Source organism: Thermobia domestica, chromosome 1 (assembly GCF_964235325.1).
Source record: "Thermobia domestica chromosome 1, izTheDome1.hap1.1, whole genome shotgun sequence".
NCBI lineage: Eukaryota > Metazoa > Arthropoda > Insecta > Zygentoma > Lepismatidae > Thermobia > Thermobia domestica.
The window spans coordinates 253403812-253428412 of record NC_137454.1 but is presented as its reverse complement, the minus strand read 5'-3'; the positions used below and the strand labels follow the sequence as shown (position 1 = coordinate 253428412).

At 35.2% G+C, this 24601-nt stretch overlaps 1 protein-coding gene and 1 long non-coding RNA gene across 2 annotated transcripts in view; one reads left to right on the top strand and one right to left on the bottom strand.

Moving 5' to 3' along the window:
* The window catches only part of LOC145695200 (uncharacterized), a 63577-nt gene extending 47872 nt beyond the window's left edge, over positions 1 to 15705 (top strand). Inside the window, exon 3 of the long non-coding RNA XR_014133122.1 lies at positions 15573 to 15705. This is a non-coding gene — a long non-coding RNA (uncharacterized LOC145695200). The remainder of the gene's footprint in view (positions 1 to 15572) is intronic.
* Positions 1 to 24601, bottom strand: part of teq (Tequila) — a 409295-nt gene that overhangs the window by 57699 nt on the left and 326995 nt on the right. The window contains exons 13-16 of the mRNA XM_081772160.1: positions 23472 to 23621; positions 14259 to 14378; positions 12621 to 12836; positions 11512 to 11685 (exon numbers count right to left, since the gene is read on the bottom strand). Coding sequence (XP_081628286.1) covers positions 11512 to 11685; positions 12621 to 12836; positions 14259 to 14378; positions 23472 to 23621 — 660 coding nt within the window. The remainder of the gene's footprint in view (positions 1 to 11511; positions 11686 to 12620; positions 12837 to 14258; positions 14379 to 23471; positions 23622 to 24601) is intronic.

Here is a 24601-nt window from a genome sequence, read left to right as displayed (position 1 = left end):
AGATCTTTCTTGTCTTACTGAGTCTGAAATTGAAAAAAAAAATGAAATGAAATTTTGAGTTTTACGTCCCGCGGTTATGCCGGTTAGGCTAAAGGAGACGGTGATAATGAGTAATGAATGAAATGGTGGAATGAAGAAAGTGGGAGGAAACGGGAGAACCCCGAGAAAACCCACGCACACGGTGTTTGTCCACCACAAAGTTCACTTGGCGAGAGTGAGTCTGAAATTGAAACATTTGAAAAAGTTTCAACCTGAGCGGGATTCGAACCCTGGTCCACCGAACAGAAGTTCGATACTCTATCCATTCAAATACCGCGTCACTTAACCTTTTATCTAAACTTTTAGCTAATTAAAATCGTTGCATGTAAGACTATACAGATACTATAATACGAAGACGTTCCTTATGAGTGTCATAATGACTTACTCGAGATTTCCTTCTTTAACTCAAAAACAAGTTATATAGACCTTCGTCAATGAGCAAAATATCACGAAACGTTCTTCAAGTTGAGACTACCTCATCGTTTCAAACTGCTTTCGATTTACATTACTACTAATCTTCCTCATCGTAACTTCTAATTTCCAAAGAGGAAAAGCCGGCAGCATTTATGCCGATCCCAAGAGCTTCAGTATTCGCGCGCTGCCCTAGCCAGCTGTTTGAAGTTGGTCATGTAAAATGTGCAGAAAAATGTGATCAAAAGAACAGAACCTAACCAACCCCTGCCGGGCTTCTAACCCGTTCCTACAACAACAACTACTACAATTAATGTCACTATTATTATTATTATTATTATTATTATTATTATTATTATTATTATTATTATTATTACTTTTACTATGAATCCGTATAGTAAAATTGCAAGCTTATTTTAATGAAAAAAGTGTTATCAAAATTTAAAAATACGTGGGCAGGGTTCGAACCCACGCCAAAAACTATTTTCATTACTAGGGCGTTGCCAAAGTCTGACAGCAGTTGGCCTTAATTTCCGCTATATGTAGGTCATGACTCTTCATGTCCTATCTGTATAGGCCAATAAGATCGGAGGATATCTGAAATTCTTGGAATCCGCGAAAATACAAACCGGCAGACAGATACGTAGCCAGGATTTCGTAATAGCGGGGATCCGTGATGAAATATTGATGTTATCACACCAGGCGCTAGGTCATTCTAAACTATTTTACTAGTAAAATATTTTTGTTCGTGTATCCAGGATTTTGTAATGAGGGGGCGTGACATGAAATAATGTGGTTACCTACAAAAGGCTCGATCAATCTAAACTATTTTACTGACAAGGCACCCATATTGTTTTGTTAGGACAATAAAATAAGGATATGTTAGTAACTATTTCAGTAACAAACTAGGAAGAAATCTTGAGTAGAAGGATATAAAAAAAACTGAAAAAGATATAGTCTTCCGAGATCTTTCGAACTCGGTTCTTCTTGTCTTTTCTTCTTCTTTTTCTTGTTTTCCTTTAATGCTGTTAAGGATAGCAACGAGATCTGTTTTGACAGTGGAAACATCCTGTCGCGAAATTGATTAGTGTTGTCGGGAAATTGAAAATTTCTTTAACAAGTGTCACTGGAACCTATGTTGCCAGGCTCATATTATTGGGGATTATTGGTATTTCTTAAGTTCTACCTAAGACTCTATCTGATCGTCATTTGTAGGCCATAGGATTAGCATGGATCTAGATTCAATTCAGAATGCTACGTTACAATAATAACCATTTTTAACTTGACTCCCCCCTGTTTCCTTCACACAAAGCTCCTCATAAGAAAGAGTAACCAAACGTTTGCTGTAGCTTTATATTTGTAGCACTGGTTCTTCTTTTTCTCATTTCTTCTTGCTTCATCTTTTCTTACTGTTTTTTTCATTTCTCTTCTAGAAGGGGGGTACGGACCCTGGACCCACCCCTTGGCTACGTGCCTGCGGTAGACATTATTTTCGCATTCTTTGAATTGCATCAACACGTGTAGAAAAAGAAAGTTCTATTTTTATCTTCCGTACTTACTAGTTTATTGTTTTATCTTTGTATGAGGAATATGTGTTAGATTGGCAAATTATGAAAGTCGTATGGCAGAGACACGGGTTCGAATCCCGTCGTGGCAGCGCCAACCTAGATTTTTCTGGGGAGGGCGAAAGAATTAATACACGTATTTGCGCCCCCTAGAAAAAGTCGATTTCCTAATTCTTCGGCCCCCTCTTTCCACCCTTCTCTTACTCTCTAGGGGTCCCCGGAAGTCTGCGGGATCGTTTGTTATGCCTCTGAACCCGTTCCATACACGATAAATTAAGTAAGAGGACAATATTGACAAATCTGACAATAATATACGAATATATATTATTTCTAGTGCCCCTAACAGTAGACATGTTTTTCTGAAATGGGCCCACGACCCATTTTTGTTTTATTTATCTTTTGTGTGCTGTTCTGTTTATGTAATGTAGTGAACCTGTTTGATGCTTCATTTCTAATTTCATGTTCTTATCGTATATGAAGTGAGAACATTTTGTCTCAAAATGGGCCCCCTCGAACGGCGGGGAGCTTCTCTGGGGGAAGTTACCCCCCACAAGTTACGGCTCTGCCGATGACGTTGGCTCAACTTGAAGAACATTTCGTAATATTTTCCTCATTGTGGAACGTCTATATAATATATTTTTGAGTTAAACAAATAAATCTCGAGTAAGTTATTATGACACTGACACAAGTTGCTTGTATTTTCTTATTTATATTTTTATTTATATCTTTTGTTTTTGTTATATTTGAGTATCTTGTTTATATTTTTCCATGAAACGACTTTAACTAGGTATTAGTTTGGGTGGAAGTTTAAATGGCGCGGTAGGTGAGCGGATAGCGTATATTTGGTGGATACGGGTTCGAATTCCGGCCAGACTGAAACTTTTTCAAGTGTTTCTGTTTCAATTTCAATTTCAATGCATACTCAATGTGACAAGCAAGATCTTCTCTTCTCCAGAAAGAAAAAGATGTTGGAATGAGGAGAATTGGAGAAGGTCTCTCAATGGAGGTAATCATTTACAAAGTTATTTCCAGCAGTTGTTCTAGATTTGATATTTTCAGCTACTTTCAAGCATTTTCTGATTCATAGTGATCAGTGTTTTTATTTCTTTGAATATACAGTATATAATGAAAAAATACATTACATATACAGCAATATTGAGATTAACATATAATGTTCGTTGGACAACACACTTTGAACCAGAGAGATTGATCTCAGAATGGAGAAATATTTCTTGCGTCATCTACTCACAATTATACTTCCATACAGACTTGACTCAGTGCTACCAACTGCTGTCAGTGCCGAGAAAAGTTACGTGTAAGTTGGGTTTCATCTGTCTAGGCGTTCTCACAACTGCAAAAAACCTGGACCCCAAATAATGGAATTAGAGCACTTAGGTGGGGGGGAGATGCTTTTGTGGCTGGGTGTACGACTTTTTCCCTTTAGCTATGAAGAGTGTATATGTGAAATAAGTGTTTATGTCATTTTAAGGTAGTATGCTAAAAAGACTATGGACTTGAGTGATTTCTTGCGTAGTAAACGCGTTTTTTATATCCTAAGACGTCTAGCTACCATATTAAGTGTATCTATCATTGATAATTGCAAAGTTAAAAGGTTATTTCCAATTATGACACAAATTTGAACGAAATGAAGACAACTGTTTACACATGATCACTTAAGTTCGCTTGTGTTGGTATTAGTGGAAAACCTATATGAACTGAAATCTCCCACATAAGAAATTTTATTAAGCTCTTGTACAATGCATTCCCCAGAAGAACTGGTCTGCTCGCTTTTAAAAGTTTAAATGATGTTTTAAAAATGTGTAATATTAAAATTTACTGCATCGTTATATTGTTGAATATCATTGGCTAAACGATTATGAGTGTTTAGGTTATGAAAATATAATTAATACAATAATATTGAAGTTCTTGTGTGGGTCATGAATTCAGAAGGAGAGGAGCGGCTTCTTTTTAAGGGAAAAACAACTTTTTGGGGGTTATTTCAACAAGAAGAGCCGACAAGATTATTGTTCTGTCAATATATTGTAGCAATAATGTGCTCCCAGTTTATTGTTACTACAAACTTGCTAACATCCCAATATGTTACAGCGGGTAATATTTTGCTCCACCTTCGAACCTTCCATCCTTTAGCGCAAGAACGAAGAGATATGAATCTTCCGATGCCGAAAGTTTAATTTGTGCAAAAATTTATAAGAATTATCCGAGATCTTTTTCTGTGATCCCATGTTAAGATTTAGGTCCACGTCTCATACAGCCTCGATCAGTCACGTACATAATAATTCATTTCGGAGAAAATTCAATACTTTCCAGAGTTAAAATTTAATATGAGGATAAATTATATTAAACATTTCTAAAATCATTCTAAAATTAGACTAATTAGGGTCTACGTCCCTGACCTTGCTGATGAATGGAACGCTAAATTTCAATTCAGCCAATCAAGTTTTTCTGTGATATTGCGCTCCATCGTTCTCGGCACAAAAGTGAATGAACATAAACCTTCCCAGACTGGTAAGGCTATGTTAGTTTCGCTCTTTCGATTCTACCATGGTTGTGGGACTGTTTTTGTTCTATAGTATACTAAATTGATGAAGTGTTCTTGGTTCATTCTGACTGTTTTGACACTTTCAACAATATTCCCCTTAAGTGTTGTGTTAATTTAGTGGTAATTCAGTGAAATTTGGATTGTGGCTGTTACAAAAGAGTGCCAAATCAATTTGGAATTTGATAAACGAATAGAAATTGCCACTCTAACCCGACCCGAAAGTATCAATGGATGACCACAACCTTTCGTAGAATCTTTGACCATATAAGTGCCTTATAACTGAACTCCAAAACTACATCGTATGCTTAAAGTTTCGATCTATTCAGGAACTTGAGGAATTCCATAATACTCTCGCGTCCGCTGTGGAATTTAAACACTACAATAGTACCATGAGTGTAGTACGCATCATGTCATGTCTACTTCTGATAATATACGAACAGTGCGTGTATATGACTTTCCTTTGGAAGTTCCCATGTACGTGCTTGTTGAAAGAACAGTTAAACCATTATGGCTAGGCTTATAAAATTGAAAAGCAGTATTTGAGTCCACCCTTCCCCTCTGGTATCGATAGTGATGTTCGACTCGCTCAACTGCAAAACATATCCCGCCTAAACTGATTGTTGCCGGTGACAAAATTGTTACCTATCAAAATAAAAATATACATGTTTTCTGTGCTCCAGTGACAACCATACATTAATCTAGTGCCCTTTAAAACATTCCCATTCAACAATATCTTCTTGAATCTCTCAAGTTCAGTTACAAACTCATATGACGGAGTTAGGAAAACTGTCTGTATTGGCCAATGTACAACGTACTCTTAAGAATGATATATGTCAACTGTTTCCATCTTTTCAGTCATCGGAGGTGGCGAACGCTATTATCCACTCCCTGCAAGATCTTAAGGCTTTTTGGTCATTAGCAATACCAGTCTCACCAGAGGAGTCGTTAGCAACCCTTCTGAGTACTAGTCATGTAGGGCTACCCAGAGAATTGTGTTGAAACTGAGAAGTGTTCTATACCTATGCAGCTTAATAATGATCACAGAAAGGAAGAGGTAGTGCAGTCGTTCCAACTTCAAGCTGTAGTTGATGATCATCATGCCATTTCTTCTACTCAAGGTCAGAATGACAGTGAGTCTATTTCTCCTATTGAACACCTGAATGATCATCTGGAAATGAAGGCTACTCCCACTCCTTCCACTAAACGAAGGAAGGTGGCAAAACATCCATGGGGACACGTGACCTTTCGTAATCTAAAGAAAGTATAATCCAATTTTATATTCAATGTTCGAAGTATGAATTAGCAAGTGCTCCGTCTGAAAAATCAACATTTGATTCAAAATTGGCTTAAGTCCAAGTTGGTGTATAGACGTCTTTGTATTTCCTACAAATTTTTATTAAAATGTTGTTTGTGCATTCTCTCAACGCGTGATATATCTAATGACTTTTTCGGGTTTGTTTATTTATTCTATGTTGTATTTTTGGTTTACACCTTGTGCCTAGTGTGAAGGACTGCTCCAATTTCTTTTCTATTCACGCGCTTTGTGCATTTCATTTACGACAGGGTAATGTAAGTACGCGTTGTTTTCTTGTTTTTCGTTATTTTGCTATTATAGTTTATTATTGTACCTTTTTGCAAAACCATGTATATATGTTTTTCGGGTCTTAACTGTAAAGTTACATCAGATTCAGTCCGTTCAGAATAAGCTACTCTTATTACAATTCACTACTGGTAGGTTGCAGTTTGTATGCAGAAAGTCCTGTTTCCAACTTTTAGTTTATTCATGACTACTGGGCCATTGATAATTTGGGCGTCCAGACAGGTGTCGCTTTATTATTGAAAGGAGTTTCTGATTCATCGTATTGCTTCTGATAAAAAGGGACAGATAGATGCTACATAAGAGACACCTGTTTAGTCAATATATATTGTTCTTCTACTTATTTAAATGTAAAGGCACGTGAAAATTTTTATGGAATAGTTTTACCTGTTCTCCTACATATTCAATTTCATAAGTACATCACCGAAGGGTCAGTATCATACCTATGCCGCCGTGTCATTTTTTTCTTAGAATTGTTTAAATCTTTCCATTTAGTGGAAGACTTTCTTCTCTATTTCCGTTCTCTCCATGTCATCACCCATATTATAGCAACGACTAAGTCCCGTATAGACACCATATTTTGTTTAGACGATATAAAACAAGATATAGTCGAAGTACATACAAATGTTACATTTTTCAGACCACGCTGTCTTACACGGCATCTCTATGCCTCATACGTGGGGACGGTGCTACTGGAAATTAAATAATTTACTTTTATCTTCGGTAATATAAAAAATATTTTGTCAAAAATGGCTTTATTGGGCCCGCATGCATCAATACGACCTTAATATTGGTCAATGAAGGAGGTTTACATTAAACCGAAATTAGTCCCTTTTTCAATGGCAAGCCCGTATCGCTCTACAGGATTCCTTGCCCTTCTATGAGTTTCTGTACAATTGTGGTAGGTTTCACTTTGTTTCTAACGTCCAGCATATCCATACTATTATACAGCATTTAAAATATATTTAAGTTTCCTATACTTTCAATCTTACGTCGATGAAGACTAGTATAATCGTTTTCCAAGGGAGACAATTTCGATATTTTTATGTAGCAAGATTATTACACCACTGTACAGCCAAATTTTTCCTACTTTACGATCAGAAGAGGGTAGTTCACTTCAGGGTACTGAACAAACTTTGCTGTCTTTTGAAAGGTATTACATGTTGTTTACACAGTCTCAATCGACGGATCCCTTATTTGCAACACCCTTTTTGAATGCCATTCTTCATCCCCTCATTGCAGACAAGACGAAGCAGTTTATACAACTAGTTATTGCAGACGAAATTTTTTAAGTATTTTGTACAGCTAAACAGTCAGGCTTACCTAGAATCGAAGGGTTTTCGTATTGGTTCTACTGACGCTATTGACAGCATTTGGGACTTGTTTTGACTTATCTTTTTAATGAATTTTTGAGTGGTGAAGATTATCTCCATAATATTCCCATTGTGATTCTTTTACCAAAAACTACACGGAGACAAGTCTTTTCGAGGCTTTCAACCTATTTCGTTTCTACAGGTATGTAGATGTTAAATTATTTACCAAAATAATAACACGACGATTAAATGCCTTATTAATAAGACATAAGCCCATACCAGACTGCAATTCATACGACACGTAACATTCACTTTAACCTACGCTCTCTCTGTGACATTTTTGCTTATTTTCACGCCCGACGGGTATGTGCACATCCTTGACTACTCTTTTTGCACCTTCAAATTAACAGACATTTATCGCCAGTTATTCCTCTACTCATACAAGATTGCGCCAGAAGTGTACACTGTGCCCTTTCTATCAATCTCTTTGCTATTGCTCTTGATCCACTTTTGTGTCATCTAAATTTTGTAACAACCTTGTCTCCTTTACCTCCGCACTTCTTTTGTTCTCTTAACACTTTCGCATATCTTAGGATTATCTTCGTAGACCAGTCTCATGTCACAATACTTAGACACACTGCACCGTTGTTCTGGCTTGTTTTATAATTTACGTAAGACTAGATTTCTTACCTTTCATAGCTTCACTTTACCTTAGACTAGCCATTATACACCTCTTATTTCTATTATTACCTCAAATACTGTCCTTGGTATCACCTTTCAGTCAATCTCGACTACCACATTTGATCATATTTGAGCACTCATTGCTTAACAAATAAGAAAAAAACTTTTTTGTCGAAGTTTTCGGTTACTACACCTTGTACATAAAATTAAGTTCATTAGCCTGCATGCGCCAAAACTAAAATGTTACCCTAGACTTTATCCTTTCTCTGAAATTTATGCTAAAAAATCTTTATTTTTATGGACTATCTGGAAGGGCATCTTTTTTCCATTTTAAACGCACACTTCTTTTCTGTGTTCTCAAGGTGGTCTAGACCTTATTCGCATAAAACGTCAAGCGCTTTATTTAACTCATTTCATTAATTTATTCCATCTAACATTTATATGCTAGACTTTTATCACCCACCAAGTTCTTCTATATCCCATACAATATTATGATTCGAATGTTTTTCTCGTTCTTACCTGCCACCTATGAATCTACCCTTATTAGGACTGTCTGATATCTGCTCTTTATATCTTAAGATTTTGATTCAGTGTTGGGTACGTTCAGAGTCCACCTTTTCTGGGAACTTCCTCCATTGTACATCTTCCACATCATGAATTACTTAGTTCAGTAATAGCTACTTCTCAGCTATGGGTTCTCCACTTGTTACCTCAGCACCAATGAGCTCAGGCAAGGGCGCCCATCAGGGAGGGCAAGGTGGGATGCTTGCCCCTCTAGAGGAAATTGTACTTCAGAATATCGAAAATCTAATAGAATTTTTACGTTAGTTGCAGCAAAAAGTTAAACTATTTTTGAAACGTCGCTAATACTTGCCCTCCCTTGGAAACCACAACATGGGTGCCTTTGGGCTCAGGTATCACGAAACGTTTTCGCAAAGTGTTTAGCTCTCACATGCAGGTTGAATAGTATATCCTGTATTTCCCTTAACTGTAACAAATGTAAGATGTTATCGTCTCCCCATAGAGCTTTAGATTTCCCCTTCCCAAAATTTAGGAAGTTCGATAAAACACGGACATTATTTCTTATGCGAAAATCTAAATATAATCATACATAAAGGAAATATTCTGTTAATATGTATCGTTCTAAGTTTAAAATTATCCCGCCATGTGTATTATCACATATTTATTTCATAATAATCGGTTATAAGACGCAGAGTAATTTGCAGTAAAACTATGATACTTTCTCAGAAATTGAAAGACAATATTATGGTATTGTTCTGCAAAAGTATAATAATATTTTATGACACGGTGACTAATGCCACATACTTTTATAATTTCGTTCATTTTCAACATAAATTTAATTCTGACCATGTTTTAAATTAACTACTGGTATAACATTATTTACTATGTGATATTTCAGTCAGTGATACATGTTACTTCTCTGAAGTGGAATGAGACTTCTGTTTAAATCATTTCATTGCAATATATACATATATATATATATATATATATATATATATATATATAAATCTGGAGGAAAGACAATCGAGTTGTCAGCATTATTTATTAACCAATTCCAAAAAGCTACAGTTTTCTACGTCAATCTAGAGATAAGACAATTAGGTTACGCATTGCCAAGGCAATCAGTTTTCTACGTGATTCTAGAGAAAAAAAGACAATTGATTTAACAATATTATTTATTAACCTACTCCAAGAGCTGTACTTTTCTACGTGATTCTAGAGACAAATTAATTGAGCTACCAATATTATTTATTAACAAGTTGCAAGAGCTGTAGTTTTCTATGGTGAATCTAGAGAAAAGGCAATTGAACTATCAGCAGTATTTATTAACCAATTCTAAACGGTGCAGTTTTATGCGGATCTGAGAAAAGACAATTCAACTACCAATATTATCTACTAACCAATCTAGAGAACAATTAAACTTGTAGTTTTCTAAGTAAATGGAGAAAAAATGATTTAACAGTATTATTTATTAATGTACTTCAAGAGCTGTACTTTTCTGCATGAATCTAGAGAAAAGATGACTGAATTACCAATATTCTTTATTAACCAAATGCAAGAGCTACAGTTTTCTATGTGAATCTAGAGAAAAGACAATTGAGCTACCAGCGGTATTATTTAACCAATTCTAGAGGTTGTAATTTTATGTGAATCTAGAGAAAAGACAATTGAGCTACCAGCAGTATATATTAACCAATTCCAAAAGCTGCAGTTTTCTACGTGAATATAGAGAAAAGACAATTAGGTTACCCAATTCCAAGACCAAGACCATACGTGAATATAGATATATATAAAAAACAATTGAGTTAGCAATATTATTTATTAACGTATTCCACGAGCCATATTTTCTACGCGAATCTAAAGAAAAGACAATTGTGTTAGCAATATTATTTATTAAATTATTCCACGAGCTGTACTTTTCTACGTGAATCTAGAGAAAAGATAATTGAACTTACAATATTATTTATTAACGAATTCCAAGAGCTGTATGAATCTAAAGAGGACGCAGAATTGTAGTTTTCTATGTGAATATATAGAAAAGATAATTAGGTTACCCATTTCCAAAACCATCAGTTTTCTACGTGAATCTAGATAAAAGACAATTCAGTTTGCAATATTATTTATTAACCAATTCAAGAACCGTAATTTTCTATCTGAATCTAGAGAAAAGATAATTATGTTACTCATGTCCAAGAGCTTCAATTTTCTACGTGAATCTAGAGAAAAAGACAATTGAGTTACCAATATTATTTACTAATTCTAAGAGCTGTAATTTCTTTATGAATCTAGAGAAAAGACAATTTGGCCATTCAGAGTATAAAGGAATTAAGTTTAACTACCTAGGGTTATGACAAAAAAAAAAAAAAAAATGTTTGCACGATACGCTTAAGTACATGGAAATGTTAATATCTTTTTTACGTTATAAGAATTATTTACAATATCTGTATAACATCCATCTTTTAAGCTCTTAAAGGTGCTTTAGAGATACATCTTAAAGACGAAGTTCAAAATTACCTAAAGTGAACTTGATTCCCTTGTGCACTGAATACGCCAATTAAGTTACCAATATTATTTAGTAGCTAATTCCCAGAGCTATAATTTACTGTGAATGTATATTATGTTCTGTGAGTCATTAGAAATCAAATTTTGAAATCAAAAAGTGCCGACTAAAAGATGATAGAGAAAATATAATTGAGTTTCAATACTAGCAAAATATGTTTTGAGCGTAAAATGTAATTACTTTCCTAGGAATGTTGAGAACTGTAGCGAATCTTTAAGCATATATGCAAAGTATGTACCTATGACAATAGAACAAACTCTTACCTGCCAGGGATGAGCTCCTTTTCTTGCTTCTTTACTTCCATACACTTTAGGCTTCTTGAAAATTAGCTCATACGGTTGATCATCTATAAATCTTGCTCCACATGAACCTCTCAGTAATTCATTCTGAAATACTGTCACAGGTTCAGGAGGAGGACGGCGATTAATATCTGTAATCTTCATTAAAGAGCAAAATAAAAATGAGTAACCAAAAATCAAGTGTATGTTATTTATAATTGTAACACTCAAAAGAACATAACATTAAATTGAAGCCTTATCATAGAGAAAACCGATTAATGTACGTTGTTCCCGTACAGCATCTATTGGCGCAATCCGTTTTTACAAAAACTCTTGCTCCGTTAATATCGAAAGATACTAAATTGATACGAAATTGATGTCTATACGAAATTGATGTCTCAGGTACACTAATTATTCTTTCCACCTCTGGTAGGTGGGGACTCTGTTCGATCTCAGCTTGCTCGCTTTGAGCTAGCTGGACAAACACTGTGTGCATTTTTTGGTTTTCTCTCCCTCCTTCCCACCGCATTTTCATCACGGTCTAACTTAACCTCGGTGCATAATAATGGGACCATAAATTAAAATAGAAAGAAAACAGATTGTATAATTTACAAATACATTGAATTTTGTATACGCAGATCACAAATTCGTGTGAGACTTCAAATATTTAACTATCATTTCTGTGTAATATTATATGATAGTAAGTTTGGTTATACTCACGTTAATGGATAAAAATATATTCTACTCAATTTATAAAAATGACACAATAAGACATGTAGTCCTATATCTAAACCAAGAGTGATAAGTGAATTTTTCTTTTGTTTCTTGATTGCATTAATATTATACGTTTATTAACGATATTTCAAAATTACTCACAATAATATTTTAATGAATTGTTCATTTGTTTGTTCGTTTGACGCGTGGTCATGCATTTTGTGATTAATAGAAGCTTACGTTCTGTGAATCGTTAAAAGTCAAAACGTGCCGATTAAAATGTGCGTAAATTGAATTCAACGAGCGCATTTCTCAAGGAGCACTATTTGTAAATAATAGATCTAGTGTATAATAAGTTCCATTCTAATATACGTACTTACTTGTGCCGACTGTCTCATATTGGAGCATCGTACTGAGGCATCCTCGTCGTGTTTGCAATTATGGTCACCCCATCCTCGTCGCGTACATTCCTCAACGCTTCTTTCAGTTCCTCCACAATGCAATTCGTCCAACCAAATTTGCCCTTCCCCAGGTCCATAATAGGCTTCCTTTATAGCAACTGCAGGACCTTCGAATCCTAACATACGACATATCACCTTTATCAAATAAAAGTAAATAAACTGTAAATATTTAGAAAATTAAGGAGCTCTGAAAAAAAATATAAGTCCACTATAGGCATTGTATGCAAAAGATTATAAAATCCGTGCTTCATCCTCAGAACATTTAAAATGAGGATATATATTATTCTCGCATTATACGAGTTTCAATTTTATAGGTTATCTCTAGAACGCAAATGAACAACTATTTGTCTATTGTAAGAAGTAACATTAATCATTCGACTAGTTTTTGTAAATTGTAAAAATGCTAAGCAACATCATTTAATCTGTTGTTTGAGTTGCAACAAAATGAAAGAAAACAAAAACTAAAAGACAAAACTCTAAACAACACTAAAAATGTATGCTTCCAGTCATAAAATCTAAACTATTTTCTACATATGAGATCTTTTAACTTCTCAAATATACTGTATCTGCAACTTGGCATACATTTCTTACTTCTACCAGTTAAGATTGTACGGTTTCTACTGACACAAGCAAACAGAATTTATTATAGTAAATCTATTATTACTTCACTACGTACAATTCTAACCCTAAAACACAGTTATAAATAAAAATGACATAAATTTAAAACGTTGCGATTTGTTTATTAAAGGTTTTTGTTATTGAGAACTAACGAATCAAACCAAAAAGAATATGTCTTTAGTATACCGATAAGTGTTCATCGGCTCAAAGACGATAGAATTAATGAAGAGATTTTCAATATGTTTTTCAGAATTGTTTCTTAGAAGTCGAAATAATATATTTCTACCTTGTTGCGTTAACAAATATTATGAAATCTAGGTGAACGTAATATCAAATGGATTTGACTGAAAACAATATTCCCACACGTTTTGAAAAAACACTCAAACTCAAGCGCGAATTGATTAAAAAAAGACCATACACTGTCTGCTTCTGGATTTGAAAGCGTTATTTTGGTGTTGACGTTCGAAGGATTTCTCTGACATTCATGGGCAATCAGATGCACATCGACTCTGCAATATTAGTACGTTAGAGTATGAAATTCCACCTGAAGGACATTTTAAATGCATTTGAGTTTCCAAGTTTGGGCTCATTCGTGAATTTAGACACTCCGGAGCAACATTTATGATGCTCCATATGAAAAAAATCAGCAGAGATGAGAAATTATCATCTTATTCTCGTCCGCATCATCAGTTATCTAATGTTTAACGAAGCGCAAGAAAATAATTTAAAAGTAAACAATATGGGAACTAGCTTAAGAACACTCTATCTTTACTGCATTCTCATCATTCAAACGTTTTTATTTCTAAGTTCCTCTTTTATTTCTTTTACCATTTTGACTTTATATACCTCGTATACTAAGTCTACATTATTATTATTATTATTATTATTATTATTATTATTATTATTATTATTATTATTATTATTATTTATATAACTTACTTGAGCGTCTGCATTACCAAAATCATCGTCACAAATTGTTCCCCACGTTCCTTGGTATCGGATTTCGACTCGGCCTTCCATGTTGTTCGGTCCGTCCGCTAATCTGACTTCGATAGATGACTACAAATGACAAAGAAGAAAGTTTATATAAATAAAAATGCTACCAGATAGTAATTCACTCTCACGGTAAAGCAAAGATCTATTCGGCACTATTGAGATAGCTCTAATTTCGTACGAATAAATCTGAGATCTCTCTCATACTTCGGAGTATTCTTTCCAAAAATCTTGAGTTACCTTATTTGCTGACTCAAGCCGTGCAGTGAAGACGTTTTGTGCAAATAGATGCAATCGTGAGTTTACAACAACGATAGAAAATATACAAGGAGCATAGAAACACTTTCGAAGTGGACTATAAAACTCTATCGCTTTGATAAAGAAACCGTGGACTGGTTAAGTAATTATTTCCCTATAGTCTGGTCTGTTAAGGATAGGTTCGTGACAGGCTGGACACAAGTACGAAACTTGGCAGATTGAAAGTACTTCAGTATTCAATTCATTTTAGGGTCGGGTACCAAAATTTTCTGGCCGCCATTTTGAAACATACCGCCATATTAGATTTTTTTGGAATGTTCTCTTAAAAGATCATTATCTCGGCAACCAATGATCCGATTTTGATGATTCTTTTTCTAAATTAAAAGTCAAGCCCGATTGTAATCGATTATAACAGTAATGAAGACAAGGAAATATAATAAAAACAAAAAAAATTAGAAATATAAGTTTTCATAAACATATTTACATATAAATGAATTTTTCTTTAAAATGGTCCATTTTATGAAAACATGTATCCTATAACGTTTGAAAGAGCGTGAAAAGAGCTTTAATTTGATGTATAATGCGTTACAATGCGATGAGAAATAGTTGAAATATAAGTCTTGAAAACAAACCCAATGCAAATAGAAAGACTGCGTAAGTGGTCAACTTAGTGAAAGTTAGCAGTGTCTGGCAGATTTTTTTTTTGTCATTAAATCATTGACATGATTCTTGTCATGATTACTTAATGATAACTACGTTTGAGCATTACTTAGCAGTGTTATGGGAGTTTTCATTTCAGCAGTTCTATGTAAACATAAACAGCTAGTTTTTTGTTCATAATATTGGTTATTGTAGTGTAATTGTGAACACATCAAAAGTTTATTGTGCCTTTTAATTTGATGAATATCATTCCTTGCAGTATTTGAAATAATGTGTTTATTAAGTGTTTTCTAGCACACCATGAGATGTCTGTACTAAATCATTCTCTTTCCTTTCTTTCAGTACCGTATTAGACCTAATGATATAAGAATGAAGAAGCCAATTATTAATCAACATGGATCGGAATAACTGCATAATTTAATTTGTAGTTTACCAGGACGACTAATTTGCCTTTTAGATAGAACTGATGGTAAAAGAGGAGATTCGTATTCGGAATTCCTGAGGATCTATAAAGATTTCAATAACTTAGAAGATGCTTGTGAAATTTGTCATTGGAAAGGAAGAATCAGTAAACATACTTATTGACAATGCAGCAAAGTGGCATAAACAGTGAAGACTGAAGTTTGTTGCCTCAAAACTAAACAGGGAAATCGCAAAAGAACAAAAAAAAAAAAAAAAAAAAGTGAACAGAAATCAACAGAAAATAATGAATCAAAGCGTAAGAGCAGAAATAAAAGTAGAGGAAACGTAAACGTTTTTTATTGTTTGTAGAGGAAACGTTTGTATTTTTTGTGATTCTGAGAAAGAGGTTAGAAGAAACTGTCAGACACTTACATTTGACAAAAGTCTTAAGGAAATAGCAAAACAATTACAGGATATGCTTCTGCTTTCCAAAATTTCCGAAGAGACTTGGTAGCAATGGAGACTACTTACTACATACAGTGCTTGTATAAATATAGGTACAGAAGTTGGGAAAGGGCAAGGTTACACCGTGACACCGGCTCGAGCCGATGGCTCAGTTGAACCGAGCCGAGTCGGTTGACATCACTATGAAGATGTTGCACTACAGGTGTTCCAATTGGCCAAACTTTGAAATGACCCCTTGTTGTTTATCCATCGTTCATTTCAATATTACAAAATTATTTTTGGTTGTACAACAACATACACGAACCGGACAAAGTTGTGAGCTAATTAAAATTAGAATTTGAATATTGTCACACTACAGGTGATCGAATTGGCCAAATTTTGAAATGACCTTCCTTCGTTTATTTGAATGGTACAAAATTTTTCTTCGTGATAAAAGAAATGTACGTAGTTCTTTGTTAGTCAAAATTCGAATAAAAGGATGACGCACAACAGATGATCGAACTGGCTACAATTTGAAATTACCCTTCTTTGTTAAATTGAATGGTACAAAATTTTATCTTGGTGGTACAAAAATGAACAGAAGCTAGACTAAGTTCTGAATAATTAAAATTAGAATTTGAAGATTTGCACTACAAGTGATGGAAGTGACGAAATTTTGAAATGGCACTCCCTCTCTTTTATTTGAATGAGCAAAAAATTGGACAAAATTCGAAAAACTGAAGCTAGTTAAAATTCGAATTTGAATATTGTCACACTACAGGTAATCGAAATGGCCAAATTTTAAAGTAGTCCATCCTCTTTTATTTGAATAGTACAAAATTTTTCCTTGGGTGGACAAAAATGGACAAAGTTCACAGCTAGTTAAAATTCAAACGTGAAGATGTCGCACTACAGGTTATCGAAGTAGCCAAATTTTAAATTGCGTTACCAGGTTTATTTGAGTGGTACAAATTTTTTACATGAGTGGACAAAAATGGACAAAAATCGGTCAAAATTCTGAGTTAGTTAAAATTCGAATTTGAAGATGTCGCACTACAGGTTGTTGAACTGGAAGAAATGTAGAAATCGTCCTCTTGTGTTAATTTGAAAGGTAAAAGTCCTTTTCTTGGGTGGACAAAAATGCAGAAAAATTGGACAGATTCTAAGACACTTTAATTTTAAATTTTAAGATGTCGCACTACAACTAAATGGAGTAGCCAAATTTTGAAATGCTCTCTCTTGTTTATTTCAATGGTACAATTTTTTTCTTGGGTGAATAAAAATGAACAAAAATAGAACAAAATTCTGAGCTAGTTAAAATTCGAATTTGAAGATTTCGCACTACAGGTGATCGAAGTGCCCCAAATTTTGAAATGGCCCTCCCTCGTTTATTTGAATGGTACAAAAAATTTCTTGGGTGGACAGAAATGGACAAAAATTGGACAAATTTCTGAGCTAGTTAGAATTTGAATTTGAAGCTGTCGCACTACAGGTGATCAAAGTGTTCCAAATTTTGAAATGGCCCTCCCTCGTTTATTTCAATGGTACAAAAAATTTTCTTGGGTGGACAAAAATTGGACAAAATTCTGAGCTAGTTAAAATTCAAATTTAAAGATGTCGCACTACAACTGAATGAACCCACAAAATACAGAAGTGATAGAGACTCCAGTGGAGCCATTAACTTAACTCAAAATCCACATGCTTTTCAAGGAGACCTACAAAAGAATTTGATAATCCTGCACACAATGAAAAAATAATCAATGAAAATTATGTTGGAAGTGATGTAAATTTTAACAATCTTTTTCAAACAATCTGAAGTTTTTTCTTTACCTTTATCCTTCAATTCGAAACTTCGCACAGCACATTTCACAGCATTTCACATATAATATATCCTAAATCTATTCACAACTTCAAAACAGTTTAGGGTTTGGAATAATAACCTTACCATTGGGTTTCTCTTCGAACGAGGATGTTGTTTAATATGTCACACGATCATGTTACCATTTAAAATAAACAAGTTGATTCCAAGATGGCGGTTACCAAGATGACGGAGGACAACCTTAAACACGTCATCATGTTTCCCCCTTGCATCACCATCGATCCCAATTGGCTTCGGATCTACTGAAGTTACAGTTTCTCAAATATTTAGCCCGGTCCAGATTTTGTATTTCACTTAACAAAATATTATCTTTCAATTACTTCGGACATTTTGAAATTTTCCAATATGGCGAACGAAGAAGTTGTGGGATTTTAGTATGTAATTTAAATAATCTTTATGAACATACATGTCAAATTTTAACTTGTTAATAATTACATCCTAAGTTCAATAAAATTTTAAATCAGTTTGACGTTAGTTTTTGGAATTTAAAATTTTAGAGCTAAATATTTTTAAAAGTATGCGTTTTATGAAAAATTGTTTCTCTTTAAAAATATTGTGTTATCTATGTTCTATAAAACGACACTAAGTTTATTTCTTTATGTTCAACCATAACGAAGATATTGATATTTTTATCTGGGTATTGTTCATTTGACACTTCCGGCCGCCATTTTCCAATATGGCGGCGAAGGTCCCTGGGATTTCAGGGGACTTTTAGAATGTTTTTTAGAACATCATTCCCAACATCTGTACCAATTTTCAGCTTGTTAGTAATTTGTTCCTATATGAAACTCCTTGTCACTATATGAAACAAAGCAAAGTGAGCAGAGTCAAGACTCCGTTTTATTCATACGACCCAAGGTGTTGCACTTCATATTTCTCTCCTGGAAAATTTCAATTTTGCATTTAGGTCACTTGGCATTCAAGCGATCCAATTGTACAGTTTGTTCTGAGTAAACATTTGTATATGTAAAATTATCGTTTCGCAATAATTACACAGTAGATTATGCATTTAACTGAAGCTGTCTTAAAGACTTTTTCTTCCGAGTTTAATTTAACGACACCTTTCAACACTGCCACTATATAAGACATTAATCTGCAAACAAGAAAATAATAATGAAAGAACGAATATACAATACAAATTGCTTTAAGTATGATGAATCATAATAACCGTATCGTAGATCAATTTGAATCATATTTCATTATAATCAGAAAAATTGTAAACATTTTACTCCCTGAAATACTCGTTATATGTATTGACAAATTAATATTCTACGTAGATGTAATACACAACTAATCCTACTTGTGAATCTGGAAACTCTCTGATGGAAGTTAGAATTCAATAGTGTTTCGGAAATCCCTCTCCATAGCCATGTCGGTCCCGGCGTCCCCCACAGGGGACATAAAATATTACGAAATTATTATTTCTTTACAACTTTAAAATCAGGCTGCAACATTGAAAACTGTTTACAGGGGATGATCATAGATGGATTATCCCCTGTAAACAGTTTTCAATGTAGCCAGCCTGATTGACTCGGATATAGTATATATCAATCAATCGTACACTGTATTTATTTATTTTGTGCTTCTTTAAAATTTCTTCTTTTCCTTCCTTCTTTCGTTCGATTTTCTTTATTTCAAATTACTTAATAACATTTCTGTACATTGAATCTTTCTAAACTCCTCATTCTTCAGAATATTTTTTAAAAATGATACGGAAAAAGAATGATACGGAAATTTAAATAATGCAAAATCACTTAAGATATTGCTCTATTAGTTATAACAAATTCAAAACTCTGTTCTCGTTCATAGTAACCAGTGGTATAACTAACGGCCCAGCAGTGCTAGCGAAGGGGGAGGGTAGTAAGGAGACCCAACCTGTAGCCATATTTGATGAAAATTCAATAAGACAATTTAAAAAAAAAAGTCTCAAAAATACATGTATGTTATTAACTCTAAAATATAATCTCATCCATAATTTATGTATTCAATTAGGGATGCGCACGAGTCGAGATTTAAGTCTGTCTCGATTTGTCTCGAGAAAACGTTCTTTCGACTCGTGTCTCGACTCGAAAATATGTTTCTGTCTCGATTTGATAGTTTCTGTCTCGACTCGACTCGAATTCGAGACGAGACGTCTCGAAATTCGAGTCGAGACAAAATATACGAGTTAAAATATACACACACATCAACCAGAACATTATGATTACCTACCTAATTGTCAGTATATCCACCTTTGGCACAGATAACAACGGCGACGCGTCTTGGTGTGGCTGCAAATGATCCTTGGTAGGTCGCTGGAGAGAGTTGACACCACATGTGCACACACAGGTTCCCTAATTCCCGTAAATTCCGGGGAAGGGGGCGATGTACTCTAACGTCACGTTCAATTACATCCCAAATGTGCTCGATTGAGTTCAGATCCGGCGTGTTGGGGGGCCAGCACATCACTTGGGACTCGCCCTTGTGTTCCTCGAACCACTTTATCACCTCCTGGCCTTGTGACATGGTGCATTATCTTGTCGAACAATGCCACTACCGTTGGAAAACATGGTCGTCATGAAAGGGTGTACATAGTCTGCAAGCAGTGTGCGATACGCCTCGGCCGTCATGGTGCCTTGCTCGAGTTCCACTAGACACATGGATGTCTACTTCACGTGAATGTTCCCCAGGGCATAAATTAAGCCGCTGCCAGCTTGTCTTCGTCCCGCAGTACAGGTGTCAAAGAGCTGTTCCTTGGAACACGATGGATTCGAACCCTCCCATCGTCATGATGAAGAAGGTATCGGGATTCATCAGACAATGCAACGCTCTGAAACTGCGCCAAGATCCAGTGGCGATGGTCACGTGTTCCTTTCAGTCGTAGTTGCCGATGTCGTAGTGTTAACATTCGCACATGGATGGGTCATCGAATGTGGGGGCGCCCAACCCCTCGAAGTTTGGACATCTTTTCCCCTTGGTTTCGCCACTTGTTGAAGACATTCATCCTCGAACACCCGACAAGTCCTGCAGTTTCCGAAAGTCTCGTGCCGAGTTTCAAGGCCACTACAACCTGCCCTCGGTCAAACTCAGATAGATCTCTTGCCTTCCCTATACACGGCCAGCACTTCACTAATTAATTGAATTGAGCTGAAAATTAAATCTTGATCTCAAAAGATTAACTATTAAGTTTATGTGTTCTGTACCTTTCTAAAGTAATAAATGCTGGAATTGGTTTCAAGGCTGTTTCTGAGTGAATACTTTCTTCAAAATAATATTAAAAATTATAGACAGATTTTCGAGACATTCGAATCGAGTCGAGATATTTACGAGCAGCCTCGACTCGACTGGTGTCTCGATTTGAAAATTCGAGTTCAGAAATACGTTTGTCTCTACTCATCTCGAATTTTACAAAATGTGTCTCCACTCGTGCACATCCCTATATTCAACAATGTAATGTGCAATCGACAACATAAAGACCATGGAGGTGATTCTCCTATAGTAAGAAAACTGTGTTAGACATGGAGTTGTTGGACGCGAGTGGTGATAAATTACTGTCCCCTAAGCACAGCAATGATGCCAGAAAACGGGCCCGAAGCTCCAGAAATCCGGCCCCGAAGTTTCAAGCTTGAATCCCTTCTATTGATCCCTCCCATTGCATCCCATCTAACCAATGAAAGATGTAGTTCTTGGACGTGGGAGAAAGCAATGGAAAGGTCGTGGCCCCTGAACACAGCGGTATGTCACAAATCAAGCCCGAGGGCTGATGTCCCCAGATATGGAGTCCCGAAACTATAGAATCGGGTTCCTTCTATTCACCAATGAAGCTTGGAGTTTTTGGACGTGGGTGGTTGCACTGGAAAGAATCGGTTTCTTTTGAGCACACCGGTGATGTCGTAAATTTGGCCTGAGGCCCGAAGGCCAAGAAATGTCCCCAAAGGATTTTCATGCCATATTCCCCATGCTTTTTGCTCACGAAAGTAGTAAGTTCCGTTATTACTCTGCCTGAATGTTATTCAATCGAAATTATGAAATTATCGATGAAAATGGAAAATCATCTTATGTAAAAATTATACTGCCGTAAAAGTTGGTTTGATAAATGAACTTCATTACTCACGTATTTTATAAGGATTGCAAAACGCATAAAAAACATGATTGACAAATGCGTTATCACCTCTGTATAGTCAATAAATATGCGAATTTTTACTGTACATCAAAAGTTCGTGCTGTTCGTTCCGATTTTCTTTCTTAATTTTGAGAGGGCGATTCGTAACTGGCGTTAGTGGAAAAAATATTTTAGGCCGTAATGCTAATATATTGTAGTAATGTTCCAATTTAATTAGTGTTTAAGAAGTCAACAATAAATTATTTCTTATCGAACTCCGTATGCTTTATCAGAAATGTTTTAAAACCAATCCCAGCATTTATTACTCTGTGTTTTCAAAATGTTACTTTCTTTTTTCACACCTTCATAATTCGATGTTACTCAATGTTCTTCATCATAAATCATAAATCATAAATCATAAATCATATAAACAAATCTACAAAGATAGACTATTATTTTACGAAATAGAATTAAGTTTATCATAATTTATTCACTCATTTGCATGACCATTCATGAAAATTAAATTCCTCATAATTTTGAGGATGGAATCATATCATGTTCAGATCTCTGTTAATATAAACAGTCGCTGCTTTGAAGACACCTGCACGATTCATTGCAAAGATTTTCAGACGGTAGAAAATTAAAAAAAGCGAAATAATACTTGGCTATAGATACGCATACATAACTTTACATTCGTTAAGGCGGGGGTTTAGCCTTCCATGTCTCCTAAGGGTTCATTCCTAAAAGGACAGTCCAGACTTCAGACCAACCCTAGGTCATCAGGCATCATTCTCCTGGTAGGAACTTGTACTCCCAGTCCGCCTCTGATGACTACTGAACCAATTGAAATGATGCTTGGATAGATTATCAACATTAGAACTCCAGAGGATCTTATGATATTACATTGACAATTTTTGTTATGGAGATGAGGGTAGGTGGGAACGGGTGACATGTTAAAGTTATCTAAAACGACCGTTATTAGTATTTAATTCATAGTTTTCAGGGTTACTGAAATGAATAATGGCACTCTCGATTCCGTTTAAGTGAAAGAGATGAATAGTGGTACTCTAGATTCCGTTTAAGTGCATGAGATGAATAATGACACTCTCGATTCCGTTTAAGTGCAAGAGATAAATAATGGCACTCTCGATTCTGTTTAAGTGCAAGAGATAAATAGCTACACTCTCGAATTCCGTTTAAGTGCAAGTACAGAGGCCATAAGCGTGGTAGTAAGAACGGGTGACATTACCGATTTTTGTCCTTACACTATTTTGTAATTCGTATCCTAAAGGGGAAAAGGTTCAAATACTTTCCGTAAGCCCCTTTTCCCGTGCGGTGCGAAGAAGGTGCATTTCAGCTAGTTATTATATGAGGAACAAATAGCAATATTTTCCTCCTATATTTAATATTTAATAATTTATTAAAGATAACTTACATTGCATCTTCGTACATCTTCATCACTTCCATCTCCACAATCATCGACGTTGTCGCACAAGTAATCGACTGTGATGCAAGCTTTGTTATCGCATTGCCAATGGTTATCTGCGCATTTAAGACCAGGAACTCGGCATACCACACCGGCAACCTGTAACATGACAATATGTCTTGTATAAGTTAACTGAAATTAGCTTTTAGGAATTAATATCTAATAAAGAAGATAAACAGTATATTTTTAAACCCGATAGATTACAGAGTTGCAGAACACATAATTGAAACATGAAATGGAATCTCATTCGATTTCCTGCTCTGTTTCTGTGCTCAATAAAACTATCAATATTGATTATAGAATCTAGTGAAGGTGGAACATTTGCCTGTTCAGATTTAGAAGGCAGGTAGTATGTATTTTGAGAGTCCGGAGAACAAGGAAACATTTCTTTTAAAAGATTGCAAAGTATTTATTATTGTAATTATATTCATGTTAGATTATATGTTACACATGTTACACATGGTTATATTCATGTTACACAATACTCCTTGCCATATCTACTACACAGCTTTTGGGGTTTTAACATTCACTGTAGTATGCAACGACATACATAATACATATTTTTGTATAAACTTATATAGTACAGTCAGTGGCGTATTTAGGGGGGCTTCCGGGCTTAAGCCCCCCGAAATTTTACTTACTATAGTAAAATATATGAAATATCTTGCAGAATTTTCATATCTTCAGGCAAAGCCCAGCCCGAAAGTAGCAAACCCCCCCCCCCCGCAACAAAACCCTAAATACGCCACTGAGTACAGTCATCAGTAAAAGTACCTAATTCCCTTGATTTTTACTGGTATCATAAACATCTGGCTAGATGCAACCCAACGTACACGTAAGATTTCAACAGTTGGTAACCCTGTGGAGCACTGATACGCGCTTTTTCTGTGTAGTTGATGCACGAATTAGAGCGTGTTGTCGAATGAGTGTCATCCCTAATAGCATGTTGGTTTGCAGCAAGTCTTTCACTATATTTGATTTTAACTTGCTAGACTTTCCGTGCACTGTACACCTGCTGCAAGCGTTTTGAAAGAGTTACCCGCAAATGTCGTAATTTGATTTTCACTTGCTAGATTTTA